The sequence below is a fragment of the Physeter macrocephalus genome, chromosome 12 (assembly GCF_002837175.3).
Source record: "Physeter macrocephalus isolate SW-GA chromosome 12, ASM283717v5, whole genome shotgun sequence".
Taxonomy (NCBI): domain Eukaryota; kingdom Metazoa; phylum Chordata; class Mammalia; order Artiodactyla; family Physeteridae; genus Physeter; species Physeter macrocephalus.
Genome location: NC_041225.1, coordinates 43375143 through 43399409, shown reverse-complemented (window position 1 = coordinate 43399409; position 24267 = coordinate 43375143). Strand labels below are relative to the sequence as shown.

Here is a 24267-nt window from a genome sequence, read left to right as displayed (position 1 = left end):
CCTCCCAATGATTTCATGAGCGGTGTAAGTCCTCAATATATGAATCCTTTCCTGGGGTGGCTTCAGTTGTCTGAAACCAAGAGCCATTATCATAACTAACATACCCAGTACACCTAGCATGCAAATAGTCACACAAAGAATTAATGGAAAGGATCAGTCTGATCCTGATTTAATCAGAATGAATCTTCCTAGAGAATGTGGATTTTGAAATATGTTTTGAGTAAAAGAAATCGGTATGGCAAACATTTAGATTAGGGTATAAAGCACTGCTAACAAGAGGACAAAAGGGTTTCCTGTGTTAATATATCTGAGAAGGGCTAATGCAGTGGCCCATTTGTCTGCAGGAACATTCTTAGGCAAAGCTATCCTGGGGCAGAACCTTGAGATGAGAGTAAATACTAAGGGTACCAAACGATAATGAAAAGGTTGGATGAGAAGAGTAATATCGGATTAGACCTTCTCAACTACCTCTCCTTTTGCTCAGAGCAAACTAAAAGTAGGGGCAGGAATGGCCTTAGTCAACGAATCCAGTGGCTTCCTCTCAGTTCTCTGTATTTGACATAGTGCCTGATCCTTCTTGTCACCCTTTCCTCTCCTGATATCTGTGGCAAATCACAGACTGCTTCTTCTGTCTCCTTTTCTTCTTCCCACCTCCTAAATTTTATAGCATAACCTTTCATCTCAGTATTTTTCTTTTTCCCAGTATTCTCTCCTCAGCCTATCTAATCCATTCTTATGCTTTTACTCTCATTTCCAAAGTGAACAACTCTTTAATTTAGTTCTCCAACCTCAAATCCCCTTCTCCCTTGAGCTGCTGTCTCACTTTTCCAACAACCTGTAATACATCTTTACTTGAAAGGACTACCAGTATATAAAACTCAGTATGAACAAAACTGAATTCATCAATTGCATTTCTGAATCTGCTCCTCCTATGTTCCATCTTCTGCTGATAGCACCTCCATCCTTCCAGTGACCTAGATTTATATAGCAGGGTCTTTGGCCTCCCCCTCTCCCTGCTCATTACTTCATTAGTCCATGAAACAAGCACTTTATGCCACTCAATTACTATCCTCAAGGAATTTACAGTACATATAAAGATATATATATATATATATATATGAACAAAAAATATACTATATATAATCATGGCTCGGGCTTCCCTGGTGGCGCAGTGTTTGCACGTCCGCCTGCCGATGCAGGGGAACCGGGTTCGCGCCCCGGTCTGGGAGGATCCCACATGCCGCGGAGCGGCTGGGCCCGTGAGCCATGGCCGCTGAGCCTGTGCGTCCGGAGCCTGTGCTCCGCAACAGGAGAGGCTGCCACGGAGGGAGGCCCGCATACCACAAAAAAAAATAATAATAATAATAATAATAATAATGGCTGACTAGGAGCTCTGAGGCAGTGATCTTCAAGCAGTTTTGTTTATATACTCCTTAAAAGAGTTTTGAAAAACCACATAACCCCTTGAACATTTTAAAGCTGACACCTACAATTTTTCATTGCAAGTTTAAATAAGTTTGTATCTTGTTAATAGATTTTTTAAAATATCAAATATTCATTAAGATAAAATGAGTACTGCCCTTACAAGCAATGAAAATTTTAGGATATTATGTGATAAAATAGATTTTAACCACCATATTAAATAAAGCACACCAAATCTGAAAGCAATCACAAAAAACTGTTATCAGAGGATTATAGCTATTATATTTTGAAATTCTGACAGTACCAGAAAACATTCCAGCTATATTTAAAAGAAGGATCGGGACCTCTCTGGTGGCGCAGTGGTTAAGAATCTGCCTGCCGATGCAGGGGACACCAGCCCTGGTCTGGGAAGATACCACATGCTGCAGAGCAACTAAGCCCGTGCGTCACAACTACTGAGCAACTAGAGAAAGCCCGCACGCAGCAATGAAGACCCAACGCAACCAAAAATAAATAAATAAATAAATTTGTTTTTTAAAATTAAAAAATAAATTAAATTAATTAAATAAAATAAAAGAAGCATCACTAAATTATATAGCTTTAGCTACTCCAAATTCAAAGCAACCCAACACAGACCAAGTACCCTGATTCTGTAGCATGCCTTTAAATCAATTAATCAGTTAATTAAAGTAAAATAAAATATATATGACAGGGAAATACAGAAAGACCTGTGGGTTAAGTTTTCTTGCTTCATCATTAAAGGAAGTCTCTCAAAAGCCAGTATTTTTATTTGGTACCTTAAAATTTTTTATACCCAGGTTGAAAGATATGCCTCTCTTTTAAAAAGTGGGATAAGAAGTCATATGAATGTAGGCTTGTTCTCAGGCAGATCAACTTTTGGAAAGAGTACATATAGACTTCAGAATCTGGAAGTTGAGACCCTTAAAACTATCCATGCCTATGCATACCTTGGTAAGTCTTTACAAGCCATTACTGTATGTTTTGAAATTCACAATTTGAAATTCACTGCTTTGAGGGAATCCATTTACTTCAAACAACTAGACCCTGGATAGAATGTACCCTTTGAGGTGTCACTAGTCTTATAAGAGAAGGAGGGGGTCTTTAAGAAAAACACACACAAACAAATGTAGTAGACGCTAGAGGTGTGGGAAGTTAGGGCCATATGGTGGGCAGCAAGGGCAGGTGGAATAACAGATAATAATCCCTGAGGGCAGATGCCAATAACAGAGCTAACAGAATACTGAGCCCTGTCTATGCCAGCTATAAGGTGGGGACACTACACTTGAGACTGCCACACTGAGTGAGCCCAGACATTTGAAGGGAGTTGGCTAGGCCCAGGTTGATGGCATCCCAGCTACTGGCAGAGGCAGAAACAGAAGCAAATCATTTGTGTAGAAAAGTTTCCCCAATTTAGGCCAATAGGACACCCAAAGATAAAATGAACTCACAAATAAAATTCACTAAGCATTCGAGAAAGCAAACCATTATAACTGAGAGTCAGCAGAGAAAAACAAAAGATTAGCATCCCCCAAAAATACAGAATTTAGAATTATCAAATATAGAATGTAGAATAGCAATATATAAAATATTTAAAGAAATAAATAATCCAATCACCAAGACAAGAAAACAATAAGAGCCTAACAGGAATGAACAGGCATACAGGGTGGGTACGGGGAGAAAATTTCAGAAATTAAAATTTTAATATTGAACACAGTGAAAAAAGAATAGTAAACTGGAAAATATATCCAAAGAAATTACCAAAGGCGATGGAAAATATGAAAGAGGTACTAAAAGTATTAACATATAAGATATTTACATATGATATATACAAAGACTAATATTTAGTACAAGGGCTCAGATAAGCCAGTCTTCCCCAAATATACTAGCCTCCACAAGAGTAGAGCAATGTGATACATAGAGAAAAATCCAGAAAATCATCCAAAGAAAACACTTTCCTTACCATATTAGTCATCTCCAGAACCTTCCTGAGGATGAAAATAAATACTGCAGTTGGAACCTACCATATGCCCATTATTAGCTCACTATAAAATCAATATTCTCAATATCATCACCTTCGCATACAACCTGAATTAAATCTGTTATGAACAGATTCCTGGTTTGGGTGGACCCACCTAATTACTAGAGTTAGGCTTATGATTCTCAAAGACAATGAAAAAAAAGTAGAAAGCCCATTCTTTCAGAATTCTGTCTTAAGGTTTATTTCTGTTTTACGTAACATTTACAGTGCCATTTGTAGCAAATTTTTTAAAAATAAGAAAATTATTAGAGTTCTGCTTCCATTTAAGGATGAATCAACACTGGTTCACAAAATGTAACAGATGTACCACACTAATGCAAGATGTTAATAGAGGAAACTGAAGTGGGGAATGGGAAGGACGGGATATACAGAAATTCTATTTCTGCTTAAATTTTTGATAAACTTAAAACTGCTCTTAAAAATAAAGCCTAGGGCTTCCCTGGTGGCGCAGTGGTTGAGAGTCCGCCTGCCGATGCAGGGGACACGGGTTTGTGCTCCGGTCCGGGAAGATCCCACATGCCGCGGAGCGGCTGGGTCCGTGAGCCATGGCTGCTGAGCCTGCGCGTCCAGAGCCTGTGCTCCGCAACGGGAGAGGCCACAGCAGTGAGAGGCCTGCGTACGGCAAAAAAATATAAAATAAAATAAAAATTAAAAAAATAAAGCCTAATAATTAAAAACAAAAGATATCAGCTAAAATTTTAATGAATCCGTAAAGGCCAAGTGTGGGCTAGCATGTCATTTTGGAACAGCTGGGGAGACCTCATACAAGAAGTGTTTAGGGGGCTTCCCTGGTGGCGCAGTGGTTGAGAATCCGCCTGCCAATGCAGGGGACACGGGTTCGTGCCCCGGTCTGGGAGGATCCCACGTGCCGCGGAGTGGCTAGGCCCGTGAGCCATGGCCGCTGGGCCTGTGCGTCCGGAGCCTGTGCTCCACAGCAGGAGAGGCCACAACAGTGAGAGGCCCACGTACCACAAAAAAAAAAAAAAAAAGTGTTTACACTCCTGAGCAAGCTCTTTTCCATGGGCCTGCACTAGGTGCTAACAAGGGGCACAGAGCAGAAAACCAGAGAAAACCCCCATTAGTGGCAAAGATATGCAGGAAGAGATTGACAGTGCTAGGTAAACAAGTGCCCTTCCCACCTTCCTGGATCCTTCCCCCCTACAAAGCAAAGCATTAAGCTGCTGGGGTAAGAGAAGCAAACTCTTTTTCCCCCAGGGTGATAAGCAAAGATCTAGTGCTTTTGGGAGAGGAGTAAAAGCTATCTACCTCTGGAGGAGGGATGGGAAATCCTCTTATATCCAGGACAGACTTAAGGCTCTATTGTTACTAAGATAGGGATAGGAGTAAAAACCCTCTGTCCCAGGAGGAGGAGCAAGAAATTGCCTTGTGCCCAGAATCCTATACTTATACCCAGCAGAGGTCTGCTACTATTGGAAGAGGGGCAGGAAACTACCATCCAAGAACAACCATAGACATAAGATAGTGTTTGGGTGCTACAGGGAGAAGAGAAAGGAACTCTAAGAAAACCCTACTCCTAAGGCCCAAGTATACAGGGCTTGCCTAAAACTGAGGCTAGGATAAAGAAAACAGAGAACATTCCTTTACCTCCCTCTTTGAGCCTACCAACAAGCAACAGCAGAATACTTCTGGCAGGGGTTTCCCTGGTGGTGCAGTGGTTAAGAATCCACCTGCCAATGCAGGGGACGCAGGTTCGAGCCCTGGTCTGGGAAGATCCCACATGCCACGGAGCAACTAAGCCCGTGCACCACAACCACTGAGCCTGTGCTCCAGAGACCATGCTCCGCAACAAGAGAAGCCACCGCAACGAGAAGCCCATGCATCACAACGATCAGTAGCCCCCACTTGCTGCAACTAGAGAAGGCCCATGCGTAGCAACGAAGACCCAACACAGCCAAAAATAAATTAATTCATTAAAATAAATTTTTTAAAAAATAGAATATTTCTGGAATGAAGCAAGACCATGGAGACACCTCATTCCCTCCACCTCTGTGATGCAGCCTTGCAGGGATAGCCAAAAACTGAGGAGGGCACAGGAACACCTGAGAAAATCCCTCAGGTACCCCAGCCCCTACCCTAAGCACAAGGTAACAAGAGCCCACCACTAGAGGCATCTGAAGTCTGTGATGCATTGAAAGTAACAATAGCAATAATAATACCTAAACCCAGCTCAATTTCTGACTAGATAAGCCCAATTCTCCATGCTAATGCCTGACAGAAGAAAAGGCATATTCATTTCTAGACATAAATATTCAGTCTGTACTATTCTACCTCTAATGCCTGGCATTCAGTTAAAACTTACAAGACATGCCAAAAAAAAAGCAAGACAAAATATCCCACTGTCAAGAGATAAAGCAGTCAACAGAACCAGATTCAGAATGAACCTGAGTTGGAACTCTCAAATGAGGAATTTAAAATAACTATGATTAATATGTTAAAGAGTCTAGTGAAGATGAACAATATGTATGAGCGGATGGAGAATTTTAGGAAAAATTAAAACTATGTGAAAAAAATCAAATGGAAATACTAGAAATAAAAATCATCACATCAGAAATGGAGAATTCCTCTGATGGTCTCTTCAGTATATAAGACAAAGCTGAGGAAAGGTTCATTTGATGGTGATCAACAGATGGGACACAGCTGAGGAGAGACTCAGTGAACTTAAAGATAGATGGGTGGAAACTGTCCAACTGAAATACAAGAAGAAAAATGACATAAATAAATAAAAACAGAGTATCTAAGAGCTAAGGGACAACATCAAGTGGTCTAACATAACTGGAGTCTTAGAAATGAAAAAAAAGAAGAATGGAACTAAAAAAAGAACTACCATATGACCTAGTATTTCCACTCCTGGGTATCTGAAAAAACCAAAAGCATCCCAATGTTCACAGCAGCATTATTTACAGTAGCCAAAATACACAGTCAACCTAAGTGTCCATCAACAGACGAATGAGTAAAGAAGATGTGATACATACACCCCCCCCAACACACACAATGGAATACTACTCAGCCTTGAAAAAAAAGAATGAAAATTTGCCATTTGCAACAACATGCATGGATTTGGAGGGTATTACGCTTAGTGAAATAAGACAAATATGGTATGATATCATTTACATGTGGAATCTTAAAAAATAAAACAGGGGCTTCCTTGGTGGCGCAGTGGTTAGGAATCTGCCTGCCAATGCAGGGGACACGGGTTTGGGCCCTGGTCCAGGAAGATCCCACATGCCATGGAGCAACTAAGCCCATGCGCCACAACTACGGAGCCTGTACTCTAGAGCCCGCGAGCCACAACTACTGAGCCCACGTGCCACAACTACTGAAGCCCACGCACCTAGAGCCTGTGCTCCGCAACAAGAGAAGCCACTGCAATGAGAAGCCCAAGCACCACAACGAAGAGTAGCCCCCACTCGCCGCAACTAGAGAAAGCCTGCATGCAGCAACAAAGACCCGACCCAACACAGGCAAAAATAAATAAATAAAATAAATTTAAAAATAAATCAAACTAGTAACTATAACAACAACAACAAAAAAAACAGACTCACAGATACAGAGAACAAACTAGTGGTTACCAGTGGGGAGAGGAAAGGGGAAGGGGCAAGTTGGGAGAAGGGGATTAAGAGGTAAAAACTACTATGTATAAAATAAATAAGTGGGCTTCCCTGGTGGCGCAGTGGTTGGGAGTCCGCCTGCCAATGCAGGGGGCACAGGTTCGTGCCCCGGTTTGGGAGGATTCTGCGTGCCATGGAGCGGCTGGGCCCGTGGGCCATGGCCGCTGGGCCTGTGTGTCCGGAGCCTGTGCTCCACAGCGGGAGAGGCCGCAGCAGTGAGAGGCCCGCGTACCACAAAAAATAAATAAATAAATAAATAAATAAGCTGTAAGGATATTTTTGTATAGCCAATACTTTATAATAACTATAAATGGAGTATAACTTTTAAAAATTGTGAATCACTACATTGTGCATCTGAAAAACTTATATAATATTGTACATTAACTACACTTAAGTTAAAGAAACATGGCAGAGAGATAAATTGGGAGACTGGGATTGACATATACACACTACTATATATAAAATAGATAACTAATAAAGACCTACTGTATAGCACAGGGAACTCTTCTCAATACTCTGTAATAACCTATATGGGTAAAGAATCTAAAAAAAGAGTGGATATATGTATACTGATTCACTTTGCTATACAGCAGAAACTAACACAACATTTTAAATCAACTATACTCCAATAAATTTTTTTAAAAACCACACAGGAAGAATGGGGCATAAGAAATATCTAAAGTGGGGCTTCCCTGGTGGTGCAGTGATTGAGAATCCGCCTGCCGATGCAGAAAAAAAAAAAAAAAAGAAATATCTGAAGTGATAACAGCCTAGAATTTCCCCCCAAATAATGAAAGACATCAAACCACAGATACAAGAATCTCACTGAACCCTAAGTAGGATAAAACAAAAAGAAAGGGGAAAAAAACACCTACACGCATCATAGACTAGCTAATGAAAACCAAAGACAAAGAGAAAATCTTGAAAGTACCCAAGAAAAAAAGAAACATCACATACAGAAGCACAAAGACAAGAATTACAGTAAACTTCTCATTGAAAAATGAAATATTTTTTTAAAATCATAATTATGACAAAATATATATCACTGTCTCAAGAAACAGTTTTCAAATTCGAAGAGGTTCCATAATTTCTATCATACTAACCATTACCTGCTCCTTTTACAAAATTCACTTTCTATGTAGTTTGTATGCAGTTTAAGCCAGTCATTTGGAGTCATAAAGTGCCTTGAATTAGAAATTCCTGGAAATCTGGAATGCAGTTTGGCCTTCTCAACCTCTTTAAATTCTTTCATTGTAAATATTTTGCCTGTAAGAAGATGAGCAACCTAAATTAGCATCCTTAAATGCAACTCCCATTGATCTTGGGTTATGAAACCACATAACAATTAGAAACTAAGTACCAGTCTCACACTGAAGAAGAATTCTTTTTCCATCGTCTTTGTCATATTGTGCTTTTTTCAAAGGGTCACGAAATGGTGGGATGGTAACCTACAAGAAAAACACTTCTTTGAGGACTGGGTTGCAGCTCTTTTTCAGTCTATTCTAAGCATCCATGTATGGCTCTTATGCCAGAAGAATCAAGATTACAGCATCTACAAACTAACAGCAATCTAATTATTATATATATTTAACACATTACAAAGAGATGGCGGCACTCCAATACATCTCCTAGCAAGGCCCTTCAGCCAAAGAAGCATGGTTAGCTCTTGTTTTAATAGCCTTTTCAGATCACTGTGGATATTCTTTTTAGATATCAATACTATACCCAAACTCAACAAGTGGCAGCTTCTTAAAGGTCAGTTATGATGCAGAATCTGAAACCATATCAATGAATTATTCAAACTCTGCTACTTTAAAATCCATTGGTCCATCTTGAACTTGAACTCTGAATGAATCTTTTATCCATATCATGAATTGGTTGTTTAGAGAAAATTAGATCACTGAGTTATGTGAGGTCTTCCAAATGTTAATACATTTCATTATACAATAATCACATTCATTAATATCATCACCAGTCTCATCAGTAAAGTCTTTTGAGTATTGGAACACTGTCACACATGATGGTCAGTAAGATATTTCAAAAATTCAAATTTTTGTTTGAAAGTTCACATTTTATCATTGAATGGCAACAAATACTGTCAGTTGTTTTTCTTGAAGTGACAGATTCACTTCATTAATTTTCCAGAAAATGTCTACCAAACACCCAAGACTTAATAAACATAGTCTGTAAGTCATTCTTTCAAGTAAAAATGATGTTCCATGAAAAAAAATCAGCCAGTTCAGCTCACAATTCAAACAATCATACTGTATTTCAGTATGCAGAAATGCTCTTTGCATACCTCCCATTTCATCACACAGAATATTCAAAAGATGTGTAGAAAAGACCAAGACTTGGAGGGGAGGGATGAATTAGGAGTTTGGAATTAGCAGAAACAAACTACTACATAGAGTAAAACAAATAAACAACAAGGTCCTATTGTATAGCACAGAGAATTATATTCAATATCTTGTAATAAACTATAATGGAAAAGAATCTGAAAAACTAAAAAACCAAATCACTTTGCTGTACACCAGGAACTAACATAACATTGTAAATCAACTATACTTCAATTAAAAAAGGGGGAAGAAGGGGGGAGTAAGACTTAATAAAATTAATAATTTTTTTACTGTTTGATCAAGGACATTAAGTGAAATTGAATTTTTTTTTTTTACTGTGAGTGCATGACAGTGAAGAATATGAGTACAGTACCAGTATAATTTGGTAACACTGACTTAAGTAGTTCTAAGGTACTAGCAGTTTTACCCAACACTGCTTTTGTACCATCAGTGCAAATGTCAACACAATGAAAAAGGCAAATAAAATTTGGCACTATTATGAAAAGTTTTGGCCTACTGGACCCCCTAGAAGGGTTTTGGGGCTGTCAAAGCTCTATGTATCTCACTTTGAGAACTGCTGCTATAACCTCAAAGTGCTCAGCTTACCTTAAGAGGTCACCTATCAGCTTCATTTAGAGTGGCAATGTGGTGAAAGAACAGAATGGAATTCTGGTATCCAAAAGATCTGGTTTCAGCTTCCCTAGTGGTGCAGTGGTTGAGAATCTGCCTGCCAATGCAGGGGACACAGGTTCGAGCCCTGGTCCAGGAAGATCCCACATGCCGTGGGGCAACAAAGCCATGTGCCACAACTACTAAGCCTGCGCTCTGGAGCCCGCGAGCCACAACTACTGAAGCCCGCATGCCTAGAGCCCGTGCTCCAGCGACAAGAGAAGCCACTGCAATGAGAAGCCCGCGCACCACGACGAAGAGTAGCCCCCGCTGCAACTAGAGAAAGCCCGTGCGCAGCAACGAAGACCCAACACAGCCAAAAATTAAATAAATAAATAAATTTATTTTTTAAAAAAGATCTGGTTTCAAATCCCAATTCTAACCCTTACCAGGTATGCTACTAGTTAGTATGTCTAAGGATCTAACTCTAAACTCTCAGTTTAACTCTGACCTATAAAAATAGGGACAATAGCACATACACACACCCCAATTTGGGGAAAAACTTAAAAGACCTGCTTTGCCCTGCAACTACCAGCAGTTTAAAATGTCTATGATTCAAGGTAGGTTTTTTGTTTTATTTTCTTTAATAATATCCACTATTAGCAAAGGTGTGGAAAAAATAGATTCTCGGGAGGAGATACAAATTTATATACCCATTCTGGAGGATAATTTCGTGATATGAATTAAAATCATGCATAATTTTTAACCCAGCAATTCTAGCAACTTACCCAAAGGAAAAAATTAAGAAATAAATAGTTACCGGGATGTTCATCATAATGTCATTTATAACAACAGGTCAAAAACAATCTAGAGGTTCAAAATAAGGAATATGTTAAAAAAAAAAAAAAGATGGTATAGCAAATAGTATATGTGTTTAGAAACATACCCATACTCTGCTATTTACAGCTGTGTAACCTTGGACAAGTAACTTAACCTACCCGTGCCTCACTTGCCTTATTTGTAAATTAGCAGTGAATGCTGAAATAAAGTGCAAAGAAACCTTAACATTTGGTTAAGCCCTCAGTGCAAGTTAGCTATTAGAATACCATGCATTGATTGCAATTGTATATTTACATTTATTGACAAAGAAAGAAAGCAAATCATAAACTACTGAGAAAAAAAAGATTTTAAAACCTAATGTGTGGTGTGATCCCATTCTTGTTAAATAAAAAGGTGTACATATACCTACACATAGAAAGAAGTCTTTTTTTTTTAATTGAAGTGTAGTTGGTTTACAATTAGAAAGAAGTCTTGAAAAATATACAGAAAAATGTTCATGAGTTCATTCTGGGTAATGGAATTGTGAGTGGTCTCTTATTCTTTATTTTTAAATTGATTTTCTCATTTATATATCATAAAAATATATTACTTTTGTAACAAATTTAAAAGTCTATGAAATTTTTTAACATTATCTATCACCCAATTATTATACAATATTTTCAAATTTTACAGAGGCTTAATTTACTTTGGACTTTGGCTTTTTTGTTCCTTTCTAAGATATGGAGATGGGACATGATTCTTAAGATTTTACTGCATTCGTTGGAAATCACTAAAGGACTACTTATATATTAGGACTGCTCAGAAAAACAAACCACATAATACCAAAGTTAAAATTAGAAATCTACCTTCAGAAAATTCGGGTCCTCTTTGTTCATGTAAAAAGGATCATATTCTTTTGGATCATAATGCTCTATAAATGCATTTCCCTATAGGAAGGAAATAAAACCACACATAAGAACAAGAAGTCCATAATTAATTTTGAGCATAACAGGACTCAAGAGTCAAACACAGTTCCACTCTTATGCTTTGAAATGGCATCAATGACAAATGCAAAAGGGAAGGGAAGACCAAACTGGAAATTAAATTTAATGTATCTAAGTAAGAAATATTATAGTGATAGAAGGAATCTACTTAAAATTTGCAAGATTTTAATAAAGGACGTTGGAACACTAAAAGATACAGGAATTTGTTTTTGGATACTTAATATTCAAACATCTCAGATCTCTTAAAAATGTCAGGAGAACAGAAATATTTTATAGCTTTGTAAATAATCAAGTTCCAGAATAAAAAACAAAAAAAACATATATCTTGAACCTAGAGTCCAATTTTTTTTAATTGGTATATAAAATTAACAATTACATAGGAGAAAGAAAGAAAAATTATTCTAATGTACACATTTAAATCCAGACCTAACCCTTTCCCTCCATCCTTTCCACATGCCCTGAATTTAAGAATAGTATGTGCTATAACAGAGTACAGATTACACATATACAGATTGGGAAGGGCAGGCTGTTTGGATGATTATAAATAAAGATAATAATAGTTTTTAAAGCAAATGAAAAAGTAACAAATGATCTCTTAGTACCTTTTTATTCATGTATTTTAAAAAACCATCTAATTCCTCTTGTCTCCTTTTTTTAATCTTCTTATGTGAAGTAACATTTTCTATAATTTTCTTCTGGAGAGGATCTGCCACATGATCAACCCATCTTTTATATAATATCTCTTTTCTTCTTGCATTTAAGAAGTCATGATGCTTTAAATACTTACCTAGCTCCTAGTAAACAGTGATAGGAAAGACAAATATATTATCTTAAAGTTTTCTTGTTCCAAAATTTAAACTTAGTTTATATTCATAAGGATAACCCAAAAATCATTAATTAAATCATTTGGTTGGCTTCTGTGTGACACACACAATACTGGAAACAAAGAATACATGAATAAGTTAGACAACATGCCTGCTCTCCCTGGAAGACAGACTACAAAACAAATCTACAAAACAACAGGAGGAGGGACCATGTAGCAAGAGATATATGGGGTTCAAACAAATACTAGTATACCAGTGTTCATTGCATCATTACTCACAATAGCCAAGAGGCGGAAACAACTCCAGTGTTCATCAACAGAAGAAGGTATAAACAAAATGTGGTATATACGTATAATGGAATATTATACAACCATAAAAAGGAGTGACGTTCTGACACATGCTACAACATGGATGAACCTTAAAAGCAATATGCTAAGTGAAATATGACAGACACAAAAGGATAAATATTGTAGGATTCCACTTATATGAAATGTCTAGAATAGGCAAGTTCATAGAGACAGAAGATAAATTAGATGTTGCCAGAGGCTTGCGGAAGGAGGGCTGGGAAGTTATTACTTAATGAGTACAAAGTTTTGGTTGGGGTGATGAAAAAGGTTTAGAAATACATAGTGGTTATGGTTACTCAACACATAAATGTAATTAATGTCACTGAATTGTACACTCAAAAATGGTTAAAAAGCAAATTTTACGTTATATATATTTTACAATAGAAAAATAATTAAAAATTTTAAAAGATTTCCAAATTGGTAGACATTTGGGATGGGCCTTAAAGAACAGAGTTATCTAGGAAGAGAAGGAATACACAGAATGAGGAAGAAGAATATTCTACGAAGGAATTCCCTGGCGGCCCAGTCATTAGGACTCTACACCTTCACTGCCAAGGGGCCGAGTTCAATCCCTGGTTAGGGAGCTAAGATCCCACAAGCCGCACAGCGCAGCCAAAAAAGAAAAAGAATATTCTATGGGGAAAAAAAAAAAAGACAGAACAGTAGCACAACCTGGTAAAAATGACAAGTAGCCTGCAAAGAAAATGCCTAAATTAGGCTATAAACTAAATCATTCTCACCAAAACTTCTCATATACCTTTCATCTAGCGAATGAAATCATGTGATTACTAGGATCAACAACATGAAATTTAAAATGAAAAAAATAAAATAATAAAAACCCTGTAATCTTCTCCAGGTGATATCCCTCCCTAACTTCAGGTCATAGCACATTTCAACCATTCTCAATGAACAGTTCCTTTCCTTTTTAAACAACTCTAAAGAAAATTCTTAAAAACAAAAATAGGCTACCCACTCCAGCGTTTAGTACACTTCACACAGACATTCATCTTATCTTATAATTAAGCCCATCCTGCTACAGTTAAAGCCTTGTTCTTACTTACGTATACCTGAGTAATAATTGGTCAGTGTGTTCCAATAACAGCTCTTAAAGCTTTTAAGAATACATAGCGACTCCACAGAAGCCCCACTAACATGAAGGAACAAGTGAGTAGGAGGAAACTCTTTTAAGGTATCTATAAAAGAGTCCTCACAAAGTATAGGAAGAGAGGAACTAAATTAAAGCAATCTCAGAGCTCTTTTAAGTTCAATCCTAAAGGCTAATGAATGTTTTAATTGTTTTCTATATTTTCTAAAATTTTTATAATGACAATGTACTACATCTGAAATGGAAAAACAAAATTTAATTTTTAATTGAGACACATTCTGCAGCCAATTCTTACCTTAATTATATAATTTTCTCTGTATAATATTGATTGAATAGCTGCATCAATATCTTCTTTAGCTAATGCCTAAAATGACAGAATGACATTTTGAAAATCAAATATTTGAAAATTAAATTATTAATACTACCTAAACTCATAATATTTTATGTGACATACATATCCCTGGAAAGTTCTCTGTAAATCCAATTTTTCTACTTCAAGTCATATCATCAGTACTTTTTAAAGAGTATTTGAATATTTCTGCTCTCAGCTACAGTTCATTCTAGGGAAAAAATAACTCAGATCACAGACATTTTGAGTCCCAATATGGTCAAATGACTTCGCCCAGACACACACAGTAGGTAAAACCCATCTTTTTTCACATCTTATAAAGTGATACAATCAGGCCTCTATTTGAATTCATTCACTCATGAATGAATTCTATTTGAATTCATTTAGTCATTATAGCTATCAAATATTAATAGTTTTTATGAACAAGCCACATTTTCAGTATTTTAAAGCAACACAATCTTCAGGAAATAGCTCATAAAATTAAACTTTTCCATTTTCATAACAAATCTTCCACAATTAAACATGTCAGAAAATGCAAGAGGTTGATTTCTAGCATACATGTGAACGTAATTAACATCACTGACTTACACACTTAAAAATAGTTAAAAAGAGTAAATTTTATGATATAATTTTTCCAAAATGGAAAAAATGATTAATAATAAAAGAGTCCCAAAGTGGACATTTGGGATGGGCCTTTGAACTCCTCTCATATTTAAACAAAAATAAATATTCTCAAATTAACTGTCACTGGAATTAGTTGTCTTCATTTCCACTACCCTTGTTTTCCAGAATAGATGAGTAAAATCTCAAAATCTAAGAACTAACCTTCCCCATTAACGCACAAGGAAATTAAGGCTCAAGGGAGTTAAGCAACAACCAGAAGCCTAGAAAATCCTGCACTGAGCCCAGAATTCAAACTCAAATGTATCTAACTCCAAATTCATTTTCTTTGTTCTTTCTGCCTCACAGAGTTGCTATTCCTAGCAAATCTACTGCTCTCAAAACCAAAATGAGTACTGAAATATTAAAACAACCACCTGAAGACACTGAAGACTGACCCAGAGCAGGAAGAAACTAAAGGGTAGTCAACATGTGGAAAAAGAGAACAGCACTGGAAAAGTTTTCAGTTCTTTATGGACTTTTGTCTAACAGCAGGCCTCACTCATAGCTAAACAAGGTAGCTCAAACACAGACAGAAATACACAGTTTTACAGATTCAATGATTAGAAGACAGAGTTCAGGGCAACCATAGCAGCAGGAAAATGAGAGGAGAAATACCTGAAAGGAGAAAACCATAGACAGAATGCCACAAATTCTGCAGACCAAATCTCTGGCAGACCCTTGAACTATATAAGCACAAAGCAGACTCCGTGGAGCCCAGCTAAAGCTAAAAAAGACTAAACAGTGATTTCACCTGCTGCCAACTGCAGGAGAGACAAAGTTCAGAGTTTGTGTTCAGCCAAGTTAACTGCCTGCTAAAACAAAAACTCAGTATTAATCAGAGGAACATAACAGAATCCAGACCCTTTACAATGTATCTCTCATAATGTCCAAAATCACTAGACAAACAGGAAAACGTGACCCATACTTAAAAGAAAGACAATCAACTGGAGACCACCTCTGAGATGGCCCATATGTTGGAATTAGCAGACAAGGATTCTAGGTCAACTATTAGAGCTATGTTTAAGAAGTTATAGGAAAATATGCTCATAATGAATGAATAGAAAACTTCAGTAGAAAAATAGAGACTGAAAAATAACCAAGTGGAAAATACAGTTCTGAAATTTAAAAAACAAACAAACTTAAATGGGCTTAACAGCAGATTGAAGATGACATAGAAAGAGTCAGTGAACTTGAATTCAAATCATTAGAATTTATCCAGTCTGGGAAACAGGAAGAAAAAAGATTGGAAAATGAATAGAGTTGTAGCAACTTCTGAAACAATAACAAAAGGTTCAACAAGTTGATAACTGGAGTCCCAGAAATGATAAATAAAATAATGGAACAGGAGAAGAATGAAAGAAAGAAAGTTAGGAAGGAAGAAAGAAAGAAAGAAAAAAAAAAAGACTGAAGAACTAACAGGTTGGATGAAAACCTCCACTTTCAGACAAAACAGAATAAGAGGGAACAGATTTATCCTCCTACCTTAAAAAAAAGAAAAAAAAAGTGAAACAACAGTTTTCAAGACACTGAACATCAGGTTATGAAGGACAATGGCCCCTGAGATACAGAACACAAGGTGAGCCTTAAAATAGCTCATTAGAACCTGGAGAGAATTTCCAGACTGTGGCACACAGAGGAGGAAATCAGGTGGAATCCATCTGTCTCCCTGAAATGAGGAGGGGACCTGGGAGTCTGGGGAGGCCAGGGTAGCTACAGTTCATAGAGCACAGTACCAGAGGGAAGGAAGTCACACAGAGAAAGAGCTTTGGGGATCTGCAGAGGATTAGATCTGTAGAGGGTCCCCCTTGCATCTTCAGATGAATGCTGAACACTGTATGGGTGTGGGGAAACTACCCAAAGAAACACTGGGCAAAGAAGTACCTGAAAGGACTAGGGGAACAATCCCTAGAGGTCACACAACCCCAGGAGTTATTCGTCTTAACATCAGCCAGGGTGACAAACTTTATGGTGCACAGAACAGAGCTGAGTACTTAGAGGGGTTTTACAAAATAAGTACTAAAGCAAAATTGACCATACACTAAATGATACTATGGTTCTGTCTAACAAAGCTTGGTGGCAAGACATGAAAAAAATCAGACTGTGTCCAAGTAACTTAACGGCATCCCAGAACAAAGCTCAACATATTTATTGGAAATCAAAAATATCCAGCACTCAACAAGGAAAAATTCACGTCTGGCATCCAATTAAAAAAATCACCAGGCATACAGGTCATGGAAGCAACCTAAATGCCCACTGACAGATGAGTGGATAAAGAAGTTGTGGTACATATATACAATGGAATATTACTCAGCCATAAAAAGGAATGAAACTGAGTCATTTGTTGAGACGTGGATGGACCTAGAGACTGCGATACAGAGTGAAGTAAGTCAGAAAGAGAAAAACAAATATCGTATATTAACGTATGTATGTGGAACCTAGAAAAATGGTACAGATGATCCAGTTTGCAGGGCAGAGGTTGAGACACAGATGTAGAGAACAAACGTATGGACACCAAGGGGGGAAAACCGTGGTGGGGTGGGGATGGTGGTGTGCTGAATTGGGTGATTGGGATTGACATGTATACACTCATGTGTATAAAACTGATGACTAATAAGAACCTGCAATATAAAAAAACAAACAAACAAAAGAAAACAACTAATACTAAACTTTCTTTGGGTTACTTGTATGGAAATATGTTAATATAAATGTTTCAGACATTAAAAATCTTATATGTTCAGGTATAATGTTCTAAGTCATAATTCTAGTTATTACTTTAAAATGTATATCTCAGAAATTTAAACAAAAATCACCAGGCATATAAAGAAGCAGGAAAATTTGACCAATGAAAAGAATCAATCAAAACTACCCCAGAGGAGACTTCCCTGGTGGTCCAGTGGCTAAGACTCCATGCTCCCAATGCAGGGGGCCTAGGTTTGACCCGTGCTCAGGGAACTAGATCCCACATGCCGCAACTAAGAGTTTGCAGGCCGCAACTAAAGATCCCACATGCTACAATTAAGGATCCCACACCCAGCAACGAAGACCTGATGCAGCCAAATAAACAAATAAATATTTTTTAAAAAAACTACCCCAGAAATGACACAATGATATAATTATTAGACCAAGACATTAAAATAGTTCATAAGTGCAGGAAGCTAGACAAAACAGCAGATGTTTTGAGACACGGAAGATTTTTTAAAAGGCCCCCTAAAAACTTAAGGGATAAAAATCACAATGTCTGAAATGAAAAATACAACAGACAGGATTATCAGCAGACTGGATATTACAGAAGAAATGATTAGTAAACTTAAAATCATAATAGAAGCTGTCCAAAATGAAATGCAGGGAGGAAAAGTCTGAAAAAGTTTAACAGATAATCAGTGGGCTATGGGATAGCTTTAAGCAGGTGATTAAACATGTAATTTTATTTCCCAAAAGGAGAAGGGGTGGGGTAGGAAAAATATTTTAAGAAAGGATGGCTGAAATTTTTCCAAATGTGTTGGGAACTATACGCTCACCGATACTAGAGGTTCAATGAACTCTAAGCAGTAGAGAAACTGGAACCTTCATACATTGCTGATGAGAGTGTAAAATGGTACAACCACTGTGGGAAACAGTAGGCAGCTCCTCAAAAAGTTAAACACAGAATTACCATATGACTTATCAATTCCATTCCTAGGTTATATACCCAAGACAGCTGAAAACATATGTTCACACAAAAACTTGTATACAATGTTCACAGCAGCATTGTTCATAACAGTCAAAAACCAGAAAAAATCCAAACACCCATCCACTGATGAATGGATAAATAAAATGTGGTATATCCATATACTGGAGTATCATTTGGCCATAAAAAAGAATGAAATGCTGATACATGCTACAACATGGATGAACCATGAAAACAGTATGCTAAGTAGAAGAAGTCAGACACAAAGGACAACATACTACATGATTCCATTTGTATAAAATGTCCAGAATAGACAAATCTAAGAGAAAGTAGATTAGCAGTTGCCAGAGAACAAGGGAGGAGGGAATGGACAATGACTGCTAAAGGGTATGAGTTTCCTTTTTGGAGTGATAAAAATGTTCTGGAATTAGAGAGATGATGGTTATACAACCTTGTGGATATACTAAAAACCACTGAATTGTACACTTTAAGGCAGTGAATTTTAAATTTAAAAATGCGCAAAATATTTGAACGAACACTTCATCAACGAATATATATAAATGGCAAGTAAAACATAAAAAGAGGCTCAACATCATTAGTTATTAGGGAAATGCACATTAAAAACACAATGAGAGACTTCCCTGATGGTCCAGTGGTAAAGAAACCAACTTACAATGCAGGGGACGCGGGTTGGATCCCTAGTTAGGGAACTGGGATCCCACATGCCATGGGGCAACTAAGCTCGCGTGCTACAACTACTGAGCTTGCACACCTCAACTAGAGAGCCTGCATGCTGCAAACTACAGAGCCCACGCACCCTGGAGCCTGCACACCGCAACTAGAGAAGAGAAAACCTGCACGCCACAACTAGAGAGAAGCCTGCGCACCACAACAAAGATCCCACATACCTCAACAAAGATCCCACCAGCTGCAACTAGGACCCGACGCAGCCAAAAATTTTTTTTTAATTTTTTTAAAAAACCACACAATGAAATTTGACTCTACATCTTTTAGAATGTCTCAAAAGACTACACACACACACACACACACACACACACACACACACACACTGTACCAAATGTTGGCTAGGATGTGAAACACTGGAACTCCCATACACTGCTAGTGGAAATATAAAATAATATAACTTTGGAAAACAGTTTGGCAGTTTCATAAAATATTAAATTCATTTACCATATGACCTAGGCATTCCACAACTAGATGTTTACCCAACAGTAATGAAAATATATGTCCATATAAAGACATGTACATGAATGTTCCTAACAGCTTTATTTGTAATAGCCAAAAACTGTAAATAACCCAAATGTCCAATGTCAGAATGGACAAACTGGGGTATATAGCATTCAGCAAAAAAAAAAAAAAAAAAAAAAAAAAAAGGAACTAAGTACTGAAACATGAAACAACATGGATGAATTGCAAATTATACTGAGTGAAAGAAGCCAGAAAAAAAAATACATACCATAAGATTATATTTGTATAAAAAAATTTAAATGCAAAATAAACTATAGTGAGATTAGTTCAAGATGGCAGAGTAGAAGGACATGCTCTCACTCCCTCCTGAGAGCACCAGAATCACAACTGACTGCTGAACAATCATCAACAGGAAGACATTGGAACTCACCAAAAAAGATACCCCACATCCAAAGACAAAGGAGAAGCCACAATGAGACGGTACGAGGGACGCAATCACAGTAAAATCAAATCCCGTATCTGCTGGGTGGGTGACTCACAAACTGGAGAACACTTATACCACAGAAGTCCACCCTCTGGAGTGAAGGTTCTGAGCCCCACATCAGGCTTCCCAACCTGGGTATCCGGCAATAGGAGGAGGAATTCCTAAAGAATCAGACTTTGAAGGTTAGCGGGATTTGACTGCAGGACTTTGACAGGACTTGGGGAAACAGAGACTCTACTCTTGGAGGGCACACATAAAGTAGTGTAAGCATCGCAACCCAGGGGAAAGAGCAGTGACCCCATAGGAGACTGAACTAGACCTACCTGCTAGTGTTGGAGGGTCTCCTGCAGAGGCGTGGGTGGCTGTCTCTCACCACGAGGACACGGACACTGGCAGCAGAAGTTCTGGGAAGTACTCCTTGGCGTGAGCCCTCCCAGAGTCCGCCATTAGCCCCACCAAAGAGCCCAGGTAGGCTCCAGTGTTGGGTTGCCTCAGGCCAAACAACCAACAGGGAGGGAACCCAGCCCCAGCCAACAGCAGACAAGCGGATTAAAGTTTTACTGAGCTCTGCCCACCAGAGCAACAGCCAGCTCTACCCACCACCAGTCCCTCCCATCAGGAAACTTGCACAAGCCTCTTAGATAGCCTCATCCACCAGAGGGCAGATAGCAGAAGCAAGAAGAACTACAATCCTGCAGCTTGTGGAACAAAAACCACATTTACAGAAAGACAGACAAGATGAAAAGGCAGAGGACTATGTACCAGATGAAGGAACAAGACAAAATCCCAGAAAAACAACTAAATGAGGTGGAGATAGGCAACCTTCCAGAAAAAGAACTCAGAACAATGATAGTGAAGATGATCCAGGACCTCAGAAAAAGAATGGAGGCAAAGATCGAGAAGATGAAAGAAATGTTTAACAAAAACCTAGAAGAATTAAAGAACAAACAAACAAAGATGAAAAAATACAATAACTGAAATGAAAAATACACTAGAAGGAATCAATACCAGAATAACTGAGGCAGAAGAGCGGATAAGTGACCTCGAAGACAGGATGGTGGAATTCACTGCTGCAGAACAGAATAAAAAAAAAAAGAATGAAAAGAAATGAGGCCAGCCTAAGAGACCTCTGGGACAACATTAAACACAACAACATTCACATTATAGGGGTCCCAGAAGGAGAAGAGAGAGAAAGGACCTGAGAAAACATTTGAAGAGATTATAGTCGAAAACTTCCCAAACATGGGAAAGGAAATACCCACCCAAGTCCAGGAAGCATAGAGAGTCCCATACAGGATAAACCCAAGGAGAAACACACTGAGACACATAGTAATCAAATCGGCAAAACTTAAAGACAAAGAAAAATTATTGAAAGCAGCAAGGGAAAAACGACAAATAACATACAAGGGAACACCCATAAGGTTAACAGCTGATTTCTCAGCAGAAACTCTACAAGCCAGAAGGGAGTGGCATGATATACTTAAAGTGATGAAAGGGAAGAACCTACAGCCAAGATTACTCTACCCAGCAAGGATCTCATTCAGATTCGATGGAGAAATCAAAAAGCTTTACAGACAAGCAAAAGCTAAAGAATTCAGCACCACCAAACCAGCTCTACAACAAATGCTAAAGGAACTTCTCTAAGTGGGAAACACAAGAGAAGAAAAGGACCTACAAAAACAAAACCCAAAACAATTAAGAAAACGGTAATAGGAACATACATATTGACAATTACCTTAAATGTGAATGAATTAAATGCTCCAACCAAAAGACACAGGCTTGCTGAATTGATACAAAAACAAGACCTATATATATGCTATCTACAAGAGACCCACTTCAGACCTAGGGACACATACAGACTGAAAGTGAGGGGATGGAAAAGATATTCCATGCAAATGGAAATCAAAAAAATGCTGGAGTAGCAATAGTTGTATCAGATAAAATAGACTTTAAAATAAAGAATGTTACAAGAGACAAGGAAGGACACTACATAATGATCAAGGGATCAATCCGAGAAGAAGATATAACAATTATATATGTACCCAACATAGGAGCACCTCAATATATAAGGCAACTGCTAACAGCTATAAAAGAGGAAATCGACAGTAACACAATAATAGTGGAGGACTTTAACACCTCACTTACACCAATGGACAGATCATCCAAACAGAAAATTAATAAGGAAATACAAGCTTTAAATGACACAATAGGTCAGACAGATTTAATTGATATTTATAGGACATTTCATCCAAACACAGCAGATTACACTTTCTTCTCAAGTGCACACAGAACATTCTCTAGGCTAGATCACATCTTGGGTCACAAATCAAGCCTCAGTAAATTTAAGAAAATTGAAATAATATCAAGCATCTTTTCTGACCACAACGCTATGAGATTAGAAATCAATTACAGGAAAAAAAAATGTAAAAAACACAAACTCATGGAGGCTAAACAATACGTTACTAAATAACCAAGAGATCACTGAAGAAATTAAAGACGAAATCAAAAAATACCTAGAGACAGGCTTCCCTGGTGGCGCAGTGGTTAAGAATCTGCCTGCCAATGCAGGAAATACGGGTTCGAGCCCTGGTCCGGAAAGATCCCGCATGCCGCGGAGTAACTAAGCCCGTGAGCCATGGCCTCTGAGCCTGTGCCTTAGAGCCTCCGAGCCACAGCTACTGAAGCCCACGCGCCTAGAGCCCGTGCTCTGCAGCAATAGAGGCCGCCGCAGTGAGAAGCCCACGCGCATCAACGAAGACCCAACGCAGCCATAAATAAATTAATTAATTTAAAAAAAAATACCTAGAGACAAATGACAATGAAAACACGACGATCCAAAACCTATGGGAGGCAGCAAAAGCAGTTCTAAGAGGGAAGTTTATAGCAAAACAATCCTACCTCAAGAAACAACAAACATCTCAAATAAACCATCTAACCTTACACCTAAAGGAACTAGAGAAAGAAAAACAAATCCTGAAGTTAGCAGAAGGAAAGAAACAATAAAGATCACAGCTGAAATAAATGAAATAGAAACAAAGAAAATAGCAAAGATCAATAAAACTAAACGCTGGTTCTTTGAGAAGATAAACAAAATTGATAAACCATTAGCCAGACTCATCAAGAAAAAGATGGAGAGGACTCAAATCAATAAAATTAGAAATGAAAAAGGAGAAGTTACAACAGACACTGCAGAAATATAAACCATCCTAAGAGACTACTACAAGCAACTCTATGCCAATAAAATGGACAACCTGGAAGAAATGGACAAATTCTTAGAAAGGTATATCCTTCCAAGACTGAACCAGGAAGAAACAGAAAATATGAACAGACCAATCACAAGTAATGAAATTGAAACTGTGATTTAAAATCTTCCAACAAACAAAAGTCCAGGACCAGATGGCTTCACAGGTGAATTCTATCAAACATTTAGAGAAGAGTTAACACCCATCCTTCTCAAACGCTTCCAAAAAACTGCAGAGGAAGGAACACTCCCAAACTCATTCTATGAGGCCACCATCACCCTGATACCAAAACCAGACAAAAACACTACAAAAAAAGAAAATTACAGACCAATATGACTCATGAATATAGATGCAAAAACCCTCAACAAAACACTAGCAAACAGAATCCAACAACACATTAAAAGGATCACACACCATGATCAAGTGGGATTTATCCCAGGGATGCAAGGATTCTTCAATATACGCAAATCAATCAATGTGATACACCATATTAACAAAT

At 37.9% G+C, this 24267-nt stretch overlaps 1 protein-coding gene across 1 annotated transcript in view; it reads right to left on the bottom strand.

Annotated features, from left to right (window-relative positions):
- The window catches only part of FAM228B (family with sequence similarity 228 member B), a 106387-nt gene that overhangs the window by 10976 nt on the left and 71144 nt on the right, over nucleotides 1–24267 (bottom strand). The window contains exons 7-11 of the mRNA XM_055089064.1: nucleotides 14450–14518; nucleotides 12481–12672; nucleotides 11741–11821; nucleotides 8471–8558; nucleotides 8220–8376 (exon numbers count right to left, since the gene is read on the bottom strand). Coding sequence (XP_054945039.1) covers nucleotides 8220–8376; nucleotides 8471–8558; nucleotides 11741–11821; nucleotides 12481–12672; nucleotides 14450–14518 — 587 coding nt within the window. The remainder of the gene's footprint in view (nucleotides 1–8219; nucleotides 8377–8470; nucleotides 8559–11740; nucleotides 11822–12480; nucleotides 12673–14449; nucleotides 14519–24267) is intronic.